Here is a 12,467-nt window from a genome sequence, read left to right as displayed (position 1 = left end):
GACTCCTATTTCCCATTCCTAATTCTGTGCTCTGTTCTTGCTCTGAAACCCAATATACCTTAATTCTTTTGAGAACTGAGCCAGTCCCATAATGTTATCCATAATAAACATTACAAGTTACCTCAATCTAGTTCAAATAGATTTCCATTACTTGCATCCAAAGGTTCTAATTAGTATACAAAATAAGATTATTTTCTGCGGTTCCTATTTCCTGTGAAAGAGTATTATTTCAACATCTTCAGATGAGTAAAAGGGAAGATGGGAGACAAACCAGCAAAGAAGTCACTGTTGCCTCCTCAGACGTATCATTAACACACTAGCACGTTTTAAACTCCAGTCTGCTAAAAGAACCTTTGTTTTTCAAGTTCTGTAACAGGTATTCGTGAACTAGATATACACTGAAAGAATGTGGCGGAATCTCAAAAGCATTATAGTAAATCCCAGAAATAAAGATTATATACTATTTGATTCCACTCACATAATATTTCAGAAAGGATAATTATTGAGGGGTAGAAAACAGACTAGTGCTTTTCAAAGTTTTGAGAAGAAGGAAGAAGCTACAAAAGAAACAACGGGGGGGGGGGGCAAAGTATCTGCTTTATATCTTGACTGTGGTTGTTGGCTTAAGACTGCAAGAACCTATTATTTAACCTATATAACACTCACATACTTTGAGTGTTAACGAATGTTTATATTTCACTAAAAGCAGGATATTTTATTGAATGAAAACTATACTACAGAAAAATTGATTTTTAAAAGTTATCTTTCCTGTATTCCAACATACTTCCTGCCTCATTTATTTTACTTGCAGGGTGGGCTCCCAAGCAGTGCTTGGGGGCTTAAGGGCCTAGCAATATAACATAACCAAATGGTTCAATACTTGGGCCTAATTATGTGATGCAGTTCATGCCTAGTGAGGCATAGATGTCACAAGGGCTACGTCTAAACTATGAGATGCTCAGTGGACCATACATTGCCAGAAATTGTGATTGTTTTCTAGCCTTGAGTCATCTCCCTGACACTTCTGCACCACATCAATCCTGCCTCTCTCCAATCCCATGCCTAGACTTTAAGATAATACAATTGAGGTAGCAGAAAGCATGAAGAAAGGGTTCAATTCCAACCAAATGGTAAAATTGTCTTTTGATGGCATCAAGGTTGCAATAACTACGGAAGCATTTCAGTGAGGTCACTTCATCATGATAACTATGGCTTTATTTAGATTGTCCTATCCTTTTCAGCAATTTTTCTCCTCAGAAAGAAATCCAAAAGCTAGTACAGCTGAGTAAAGTGCTTGACTTGTAAACAGCTGACCCAATTTTGAGCCCAGCACCATTAGGATCCCTCAATCTCTGTTAGGAGTGATCCCTGGGCAAAAGCAAAGAGTAAGCCCTGAGCACATCTGGGTTTAATCTCCAAAACTAACAAAAAAAAAAAAAAAGAGGATAATATAGGAAAAAAAAACCTTAAATCAAATTCAAAAAAACCGATGTCACTATCTTCATGGGGGAAAACAAAACAGAATACAAACATTTGTTTTTGGATCATTCAGAGACGTGGATGCCTTATATATTTGTGTATATTTACTTGTATAAAATTTCCTTTTTCATGAGTTCCTGCCAACCTCATTTTACTATTCCTTTTATTCTTTCTTTTGTACATATTTTAAATAAAAAACTACAAAATTACAGTGTGTAACACAAAAGTGGAATGCTGAAAGAATTTCCGCCCCCAAAGAGCTACTATTCGTCGCTCCTTTTCAGGGTGCAAAGCTGACAATGCAAGAAAACGTGATGAAACATGAGAGAGGCTAAGGAACTAAAAGGGTTGGCTTTGGTTGTCTATGGTATTTATAAGTTCCACAAATTGGTTCCGTGACAAATAGCTATTAGTATTGCATGATAATTGTGGTATACTTTGTGTGTTACACAAAAAAAAAAATGAGAACAAAACAAAAGCTTGAAATGGAGCGAGAATTTCAAGAGTATTTCTATGGCATCAAACACCATTAGTTGAAGCTTCATTTCTGTAGAAATAGTTCTCTATAGAATGGTTTTATTTTTCCCCTTGAGGATTAAAACATGCCTAAAACTAAGTATGCCCCAGAATTATTAAGGAAGCAGAAACTATAGTGGACAAAAAAAGATTTGTGGAATTAGAGAGCTGTGGGTGGGAGTTTTAGCTTCATATTCAAAGACCTCGGACAATATAATATATATCCTCTAAAGTATCCTCTATAGTCTACCCACAGTGTAGGAATAAAAACACATAATTTATATAATATTCTCAGCACAGTGCCTGACTCATGGCAATTAGTAATTAGTTATTCTTGTTCCTATAAGTGACCCTTAGAGATTACTAACATCACAATGTTAAATTGCAATAAAAAAAAGAATGCCAAAAACTTCTCTCTCCAACTGTCCTCTAGTACAAATCTTGATAAAAAAAACCTCTCCATCCTATGACCTGTGCAAACACCGAGATCTCTAGTTACAGAGGTCTCATTTTATCATCCACGACTGAGCATAAAGTTTCCAGACAGCACAAAAGGACCCAAGGAAGAGAGAAAGAGCCTGTACGGAGCCTATAGTTATTCCCATTACAGTATGCTTCTAAAGGGAATTCCCTTTCTAATATCCCCAATATTTACTGTGCCTATGCATTTAGTGGAAATAAAAAGTGATCAGATATTTGAACACCAAACCCAAAGTCAACGACAACAGAATCAATATCCAATCTACAACAAGCTGTACAAGTGGGGATCAGTTACACTAGCATCCTGGGAACGAAGAAGGGAGAAGTGGGACGTATCCTGAGAAAAGGGACAGTGGGAAACAACACTGGTGGTGGGAATTCCCCTTAATCATTCTCACTATGTACCTTAAATATTACTGTGAAAGATTTGTAATTCACTTTGACTACAATAAAAATTAAAGAAATGATTTTATGTAATATAAAAACTAATGTTATTTATTATAGTTTTATATGATTTGTAATATCAATATTATATACTAGTAATATATTATATAATTATACAATATACTTATATATAAGTATATTCAATGTACTTATATATTATATATATTATACTGTGAAAGATTTGTAATTCACTTTGGCTACAATAAAAATTAAAAAAATTAAAGAAATAATTTTATGTAATATAAAATCTAATGTTATTTATTATAGTTTTATATTACTTATAATATCAATATTATATACTATTAATTTATAATTATACAATAAGTATATTGTATAATTATAAAATAAATATATTCTATAATTTACATATTATATAAATATTTCAATTAGGAATAATGGTATCTCTATGCCCTGAGTTTCAATTTCTTGTTTACATATATAGTCTTCTGAGCAGACAGGGGTAAGGATAATCCAAGAAGCTAATATTTGGGGTACATTCTCTGATTTCTGTATAGTAGGTTTTCTTTTTTAATTTATGCCTATTTTTGCTTGGGTTGGTGTTAACAATCAATTTCACTTTTCAAGCACATGTCAGCTGGATTGGAAAAACATCAAGAAGTGTGTTAAACATAGAGCAAAAGTGAATGAGGCTTAAAAATTAGCGACATTTAAAGGTATCCAATGGATAACAGGAAATTCATATGACTCTTTGCTGCTTTTGAACTCTGAGGTTCTAGGAATCACACAATTTCTCGAAAATCATAGAATTGGTCCTCAAGGTATATTTCCCAATGCTGACGAAGCAGCTGTAGCATCTAGATATGGAAGCAATTCTGTTTCTGCTAATCCCCAAACTGAGCAATTGTAGTAGGAACTTCGCTGTTACAGCAGAGAATTACATATAATTATGTGATTAAGTGATTAACTGCCCTTCACACAAGCACTCTCTGAGCAGTTATAGTGAAATGAAGGCAGGCAGCTGAAAGCATGTGTCCTTAATGGAGAAGGGAATGGGTCACTTCTGAAAAAAGGAGTGGGAGGGTAAACCTTAATGAGTCAGAGCCAGGAGGAGAACAACACGGCATAAAGTCACCTGGGCTTTTCTTTGCTGTGCACAAAACGCACTTTTTTCTCGTGTACATCTTTCCAGCTAAAATGACCAGCCTTGTCAAGCTGGACTTCTTTTCCATTCCTTGAAAACACTAGCTGACCATTGGTAGGAGTGCTCACAACATGGAAAAGGAGGTCTTCAACGCTGCCATCCTGGTCTCGTACATTCAGAAGGGAAAAATCCAGTGGCTTCATCGAACCAATGGCAAGAGTGAGGGAACCATTTATATAAAGAGTAGGAGTGTGCATTTTTCCTGAAAAACATATGAAGCCATGTCAGTATACTTAGTTGGTATAATTGGTAACTGGATACTTTATTAAAAACATAGATTAGTAATATTCATTCAGAGGCACAAAAATGAATGATTATAATTTCATATTCCATCAGTCACTTCCTCATTCAGTGGCTTTTACGAAGATACAAATGAGGATAATATAAGATCTCAATACTCAACCATTACCTTGGTTTAAAATATCAGAGCAGACCTATGTGATGTTTAATTAAGCAATGCTTCTCTAGCTATGGCAATAAAAGTAAAGAAACAAAATTTTAAAAACATAGATAAATCGGATGTTTAAAATAGTCTTTTGCCTCAAAGAAAACCAGCAAAAATGTGAAGACTGAGTGGTAAAAAATAATTTAAAATCTTTTTTCTGAAAAGGGTCTTGTAATGAAAACATATAAAGAACTCTTACAACTCAATGAAAGACAACTCAATTTAAAAACGGTGAATAATCTGTCTTCATTTAGAAGACATACAAAAGGTTAATGAGTACATTAAAATGTTTTGGACTGTGTAAGTCTTCAGAAAAATATAAATTAAAACTTCAGTGAGATGCCACTTCACAATATCTAATAAGGACAATAAAAGTGTTCTTTTGAGGATGTGATAAATTGAAACTATCATCCATTGCTGTTTGGGATGTCAAATGGTGCTATAGCTTAGGAAAAACAATTTGGCAATATTTTCAAACAAATTTAAAACTACTAGATGACCCAGAAAATTCATCCCTGAGAGAACTAAAAATACAGATATTTTTAAACATATTATTGCATAAAATTTATACATAAACAATCATAGCATGTTTTTATAAGTCAAAAGTTGAAATAAACACAAATATATTCATTAATGGATAGATGGATCAAAGAAATGCAGTATATCAACAGAATGCATTCTTATTCAGCCATTAAAAGAAACTATGTAGCAGCACATACACATATTTATCACTTGGACTAACTCAAACTATGTCAGAAATAAAATAATATAAATTGTATGTTTCCTTTTGTGTAAAATGTCTAGAGTGAGCATATTTGCAGATACAGAAAGTAGATCAGGGACCAGAAAGATAGTTTAGCAGGTAAGGCAATTGATCCTTCGCACCTCATATGGTTCTCAAGCACTGTTAGGAGTAATTCCTGAGTGAAAAGTTAGTAGTAACTCCTGAATATTGCTGGGTGTGACCCAAAGACAAAACAAGTAGAACAAGTAGAACAAAACAAGGAAACCAGAGGGAAAAAGTTGTTGATAGTTAATGGATTTCTTTTTATATTGATTAGATTCCTGGAATTACATCATGGTAATGGTTTCTAATTATGTGATATTCTAAAAGTGTCTGAATTTTATACTTTAATTAGTAAATTCTAGCTCATATAAAACATATCTCAATAATCATAATCAAGAATCAAATGGAGATTTAATTGTATAAAAATGTTAATTCAGTCTCACTACCAGAGATTTCAAAAATGTCCAAGGGTAGAACCTCAGCTATTTTATGTTTACGGGTAATCCTAATACCCTGTCAAACTTGAGAACAATGGATGTATTCCAATGCATCTATTAAAACATCTATGGGACCAACAGATTCATTCAAAGCAAGAAAAGAGGCTAATATGATTTTTAGAACAGCATCAATTAATTGATAATGAATGAGAATGATGAGGCTTATATTCAGAATTTATGTAAAACATGCATTTTGGTAAAAGAATTGTGCATCTTTTATCCATAAGAAATGTCTGATGGGTAACCTGGAATTTTTTGACCAGGATGTAGAAATTCATCCTGTGTCTAGATTCAAGTTGGTAATGTTTCTTTTACAATTGGGTGAGGCAAGACTGCTTGACAATGCTAAATTTCAGGGATACTAATATTGAAGTTATTGTAATAAAAGCAAATACATTTTTGCAAGCTGCCTCACATTATGTATGTATTATGTATGTCTCACATACCCCAAGATAATTTAACTGATTCCCAAGTAATTCAGGTTGCAGAAGAATCTCTCAAAAAATAAATGAAGAATTTTTTTCTCCCATGTGAAATCTTAATATCTTTAGAAATCAGAAATGTAGATAAGAATAGGACATTGTGGCAGAAAATAAAATGAGCACTGGTGAAGGAATAGATGTTGACTGTTGTATGACTAAAACTCAAACACAAACAATTTTGTAACTATAAATCACTTAGTGATTAAATACTTAACTTTATTAAATAATAATGAAAACAAAAAAGGATGAGTACAGATGTTAAAATATGTCTCATGTAACCAAGAAATGCTCAGATATAAATGGCTTCTAAATTTCATTCATCTATATAAATTGTGGAATTCAAAATTAGATTTAATTTAAATTTAATTCTCTTTTTATTTAAGGTGAAGTGTTATTATCATTTTGAACAACACTAGATCTATTCCTTTAAAATGCTACCTTTTATTTAATGGCTAGCTATATGGCCTAAAATCTATTTGCTTTAAATGTATGAACCTTATGGAGTTCCTCATACTATCTATTATTTATTTATCAATTATCTTCAGTGTTTGCACAAAGGAAACATCACTATAATGTGGCATAATGAATTATTTAATTTATATATAATAAGCAATATCTTAAAGTGTACAAATGTATTTTCTACATTGTATTATACATTAAATACATAAATGCAATTTTCTACATTGTGACTACAGTTAAATGTTATGCCAAATTTTTCATCTATTTGTTGTAACTTTGGGGGGTTGGTATTTATAATGACTTTTAAAACCAATATTGGCTCTTTTCAAAGATCTCAGATGTGGAGTCATCTCATAAAAATTTCTACAAAGATTTTTTTCTTGCTATACCAGAGGCTTTCTCAGAATAAGAACCTTTCTTTTATATCAAATGTATCTGCAAACTCAATCATTGTAGGGAAAATTACAGGTGGATTCACCAGACCATCCAAGGACAAGCACTTACCAGAACATGTTTCATTAGTAGCATGAACAGAGAAATCAGGAATACAGTTGGCAATGCAGAGGCCACTCTTCAGGAAAAATCCATGGTCACAGATATAACACCGGTCCATGTGGTGGCACTGCAAGCATCCCTGTGGGCAGGCTACCAAAGAAAGAAAAAATTAAATAAGGTACGAGAGAGCCAGGAGTGAGATATGAGTGACACCAGATGTGGCTCAAAGCACTGTCCCTCAAAATAATTAGCTATATTGGCTTGTAAGAGAGGCAGATTATGATAGTTAAGACCCATTTTGGGTATTGAGAGCTTGAGCACTTTTTTCTTTTCTCTTCTTTTCTTTTATTTGAGGGGATACACTGGTGACTCTCAGAAATCGCTCCTGGCTTGGGGGACCATATGGGATGCCGGGGATCGATCCGAGGTCCATCCTGGGTCAGCCGCATGCAAGGCAAATCTCCTACCACTGTGCTATTGCTCCAGTCTATTGAGCACATTTTTTTAAAATAATTTGTTCTGAAAGTTTTCTTTTGGAAAATGGAGATATCAAAAGCATCTAATGCAAATAACTGTTGAAAGCATCACATGTAATATGTGGCATGAATTTAGAACAGTGCCCATCACACAAAAGTATTATTCCATTGCACTTCTATTACCATTGCTACTTTTATATTACCAATATTGCTATGACTACCATGTTAAATGTATGAGTAGAACAAGCTATTTAAAAAACTATATTATTATTTCTTTGGGCTAAGTTAATAATTTTTTCATGTTTCATAAAAAATTTCTTTGCTGCCTAATGCTTTTGCTTCTCTTTGGGGAGGGTGTACCAAGTAGTGTCCAAGGAGGCCAGAAGTTGTGCTCAACAATGTCTGGTCAACAGAACCAGATGATTCAATGCCAAGACCCAATAATGTGAAGCTCTTTTAGTCCTGTGGAGCTGGAGACCACTAGAACCACATCAGTAGTGGTGCTCAGGGGCCTGTTTTCTATTTCATTGGTTCAGTTTATGTTATAGATTGTTTAGGTCCCAGGATTAAATCAGAATATGTGGTTTTACTATGTCATTTTTTTTTTTTTGGTTTTTTAGTCACACCCGGCAGTGCTCAGGGGTTACTCCTGGCTCTACGCTCAGAAATCACCCCTGGCAGGCACGGGGGACCATGTGGGATGCCGGGATTTGAACCACCATCCTTCTGCATGAAAGGCAAATGCCTTACCTCCATGCTATCTCTCCGGCCCCCATACTATCTTATTTTTTAAAATAATTTTTAATTGAGTGAGGTTCTATGAGTTACAGTACTGTTATTGATGATTTCACAAGCACATAATTCCAACCCTACATCATCAACAGAATGGCCATCTCCAATAATGCCAATACTCCACTGTATAAACTCCTGTACAAAACACTGTACAAACACTCCTCTGTACAAACTCAGTTGTATGAATCAGTTCTCCCATTATGTTGCCGTTGGCTTATTTGTTGATACTTTGGTGTGAATTTTTTTTTAATTTTTTTTTTATTTAAACACCTTGATTACATACATGATTGTGTTTGGGTTTCAGTCATAAAAGGAACACCACCCATCACCAGTGCAACATTCCCATCACCCAAGTCCCAAATCCCCCTCCTCCCCACCCAACCCCCGCCTGTACCCTAAACAGGCTCTACATTTCCCTCATACATTCTCAATATTAGGACAGTTCAAAATGTAGTTATTTCTCTAACTAAACTCATCACTCTTTGTGGTGAGCTTCCTGAGGTGAGCTGGAACTTCCAGCTCTTTTCTCTTTTGTGTCTGAAAATTATTATTACAAGAATGTCTTTCATTTTTCTTAAAACCCATAGATGAGGGAGACCATTCTGCGTTTTTCTCTCTCTCTCTGACTTATTTCACTCAGCATAATAGATTCCATGTACATCCATGTATAGGAAAATTTCATGACTTCGGGGCCGGAGAGATAGCATGGAGGTAAGGCGTTTGCCTCTCATGCAGAAGGTCATCGGTTCGAATCCCGGCGTCCCATATGGTCCCCCATGCTTGCCAGGAGCGACTTCTGAGCCTGGAGCCAGGAGTAACCCCTGAGCACTGCCGGGTGAGACCCAAAAACCAAAAAAAAAAAAAAAAAAATTTCATGACTTCATCTCTCCTGACAGCTGCATAATATTCCATTGTGTATATGTACCACAGTTTCTTTAGCCATTCGTCTGTTGAAGGGCATCTTGGTTGTTTCCAGAGTCTTGCTATGGTAAATAGAGCTGCAATGAATATAGGTGTAAGGAAGGGGTTTTTGTATTGTATTTTTGTGTTCCTAGGGTATATTCCTAGGAGTGGTATAGCTGGATCGTATGGGAGCTCGATTTCCAGTTTTTGGAGGAATCTCCATATTGCTTTCCATAAAGGTTGAACTAGACAGCATTCCCACCAGCAGTGGATAAGAGTTCCTTTCTCTCCACATCCCCGCCAACACTGTTTATTCTCATTCTTTGTGATGTGTGCCATTCTCTGGGGTGTGAGGTGGTATCTCATCGTTGTTTTGATTTGCATCTCCCTGATGATTAGTGATGTGGAACATTTTTTCATGTGTCTTTTGGCCATGCGTATTTCTTCTTTGTCAAAGTGTCTGTTCATTTCTTCTCTCCATTTTTTGATGGGGTTAGATGTTTTTTTCTTGTAAAGTTCTGTCAGTGCCTTGTATATTTTGGAGATTAGCCCCTTATCTGATGGGTATTGGGTGAATAGTTTCTCCCACTCAGTGGGTGGCTCTTGTATCCTGGGCACTATTTCCTTTGAGGTGCAGAAGCTTCTCAGCTTAATATATTCCCATCTGTTAATCTCTGCTTTCACTTGCTTGGAGAGTGCAGTTTCCTCCTTGAAGATGCCTGTAATGTCCTGTAGTGTTTTGCCTATGTGCTGTTCTATATATCTTATGGTTTTGGGGCTGATATCGAGGTCTTTAATCCATTTGGATTTTACCTTTGTACATGATGTTAGCTGGGGGTCTAAGTTTAATTTTTTGCAAGTGGCTATCCAATTGTGCCAACACCACTTGTTGAAGAGGCTTTCCCTGCTCCATTTAGGATTTCCTGCTCCTTTATCAAAAATTAGATGGTTGTATCTCTGGGGAACATTTTCTGAGTATTCAAGCCTATTCCACTGATCTGAGGACCTATCCTTATTCCAATACCATGCTGTTTTGATAACTGTTGCTTTGTAGTACAGTTTAAAGTTGGGAAAAGTAATTCCTCCCATATTCTTTTTCCCAATGATTGCTTTAGCTATTCGAGGGTGTTTATTGTTCCAAATGAATTTCAAAAGTGTCTGATCCACTTCTTTGAAGAATGTCATGGGTATCTTTAGAGGGATGGCATTAAATCTGTATAATGCCTTGGGGAGTATTGACATTTTGATGATGTTAATCCTGCCAATCCATGAGCAGGGTATGTGTTTCCATTTCCGTGTGTCCTCTCTTATTTCTTGGAGCAGAGTTTTATAGTTTTCTTTGTATAGGTCCTTCACATATTTAGTCAAGTTGATTCCAAAATATTTGAGTTTGTGTGGTACTATTGTGAATGGGGTTGTTTTCTTAATGTCCATTTCATCCTTATTACTATTGGTATATAGAAAGGCCATTGATTTTTGTGTGTTAATTTTGTAGCCTGCCACCTTGCTATATGAGTCTATTGTTTCTAGAAGCTTTTTGATAGAGTCTTTAGGGTTTTCTAAGTAGAGTATCATGTCATCTGCAAACAGTGAGAGCTTGACTTCTTCCTTTCCTATCTGGATTCCCTTGATATCCTTTTCTTGCCTAATCGCTATAGCAAGTACTTCCAGTGCTATGTTGAATAGGAGTGGTGAGAGAGGACAGCCTTGTCTTGTGCCAGAATTTAGAGGGAAGGCTTTCAGTTTTTCTCCATTGAGGATAATATTTGCCACTGGCTTGTGGTAGATGGCCTTCACTATATTGAGAAAGGTACCCTCCATTCACATCTTGCTGAGAGTTTTGATCAAGAATGGGTGTTGGACCTTATCAAATGCTTTCTCTGCATCTATTGATATGATCATGTGGTTTTTATTTTTCTTGTTATTGATGTTGTGTATTATGTTGATAGATTTACGGATGTTAAACCAGCCTTGCATTCCTGGGATGAAACCTACTTGATCGTAGTGGATGATCTTCTTAACGAGGCATTGAATCCTATTTGCCAGGATTTTGTTGAGGATCTTTGCATCTGCATTCATCAGTGATATTGGTCTGTAATTTTCTTTTTTGGTAGCGTCTCTGTCTGGTTTAGGTATCAAGGTGATGTTGGCTTCATAAAAGCTATTTGGAAGTGTTTCTGTTTGTTCAATTTCATGAAAGAGTCTTGCCAAGATTGGCAGTAGTTCCTCTTGGAAAGTTTGATAGAATTCATTAGTGAATCCATCTGGACCTGGGCTTTTGTTTTTCAGCAGACATTTGATTACTGTTTTAATTTCATCAATGGTGATGGGGGTGTTTAGATATGCTACATCCTCTTCCTTCAACCGTGGAAGATTATAAGAGTCCAAGAATTTATCCATTTCTTCCAGGTTCTCATTTTTAGTGGCATAGAGTTTTTCAAAGTAGTTTCTGATTACCCTTTGAATCTCTGTCATATCAGTAGTGATCTCTCCTTTTTCATTCCTGATACGAGTTATCAAGTTTCTCTCTCTCTTTCTTTGTTAGGTTTGCCAGTGGTCTATCAATCTTGTTTATTTTTTCAAAGAACCAACTTCTGCTTTCGTTGATCTTTCGGATTGTTTTTTGAGTTTCCACTTCGTTGATTTCTGCTCTCAGCTTTGTTATTTCCTTCTGTCTTCCTATTCTTGGGTCCTTTTGTTGAGCATTTTCTAGTTCTATTAGCTGTGTCATTAAGCTACTCAGGTAAGCTCCTTCTTCCTTCCTGATGTGTGCTTGCAAAGCTATAAATTTTCCTCTCAGTACTGCTTTTGCAGTGTTCCATAAGTTCTGAGAGTTTGTGTCTTTATTGTCATTTGTTTCCAAGAACCTTTTTATTTCCTCCTTGATTTCATCTCAGACCCACTGGTTATTGAGCATGAGGCTGTTTAACTTCCAGGTGTTAAAGTGTTTCTTCTGAGTCCCTTTGGAGTTCACAAATAATTTCAGAGCCTTGTGGTCAGCGAAGGTAGTCTGCAAAATTTCTATCCTCTTGATCTTATGGAGGTATGTT

The 12,467-nt window shown here is 35.6% G+C and overlaps 1 protein-coding gene across 1 annotated transcript in view; it reads right to left on the bottom strand.

The window, feature by feature from the left end:
- FRAS1 (Fraser extracellular matrix complex subunit 1) overlaps nucleotides 1-12,467 on the bottom strand; it is a 377,453-nt gene that overhangs the window by 214,826 nt on the left and 150,160 nt on the right. The window contains 2 exon segments of the mRNA XM_049789877.1: nucleotides 4,013-4,283; nucleotides 7,256-7,396. Coding sequence (XP_049645834.1) covers nucleotides 4,013-4,283; nucleotides 7,256-7,396 — 412 coding nt within the window.

Source organism: Suncus etruscus, chromosome 16, assembly GCF_024139225.1.
Source record: "Suncus etruscus isolate mSunEtr1 chromosome 16, mSunEtr1.pri.cur, whole genome shotgun sequence".
Taxonomy (NCBI): domain Eukaryota; kingdom Metazoa; phylum Chordata; class Mammalia; order Eulipotyphla; family Soricidae; genus Suncus; species Suncus etruscus.
Note: the sequence above shows the minus strand (reverse complement) of the source record. Positions and strands in the feature narration are given on the sequence as shown.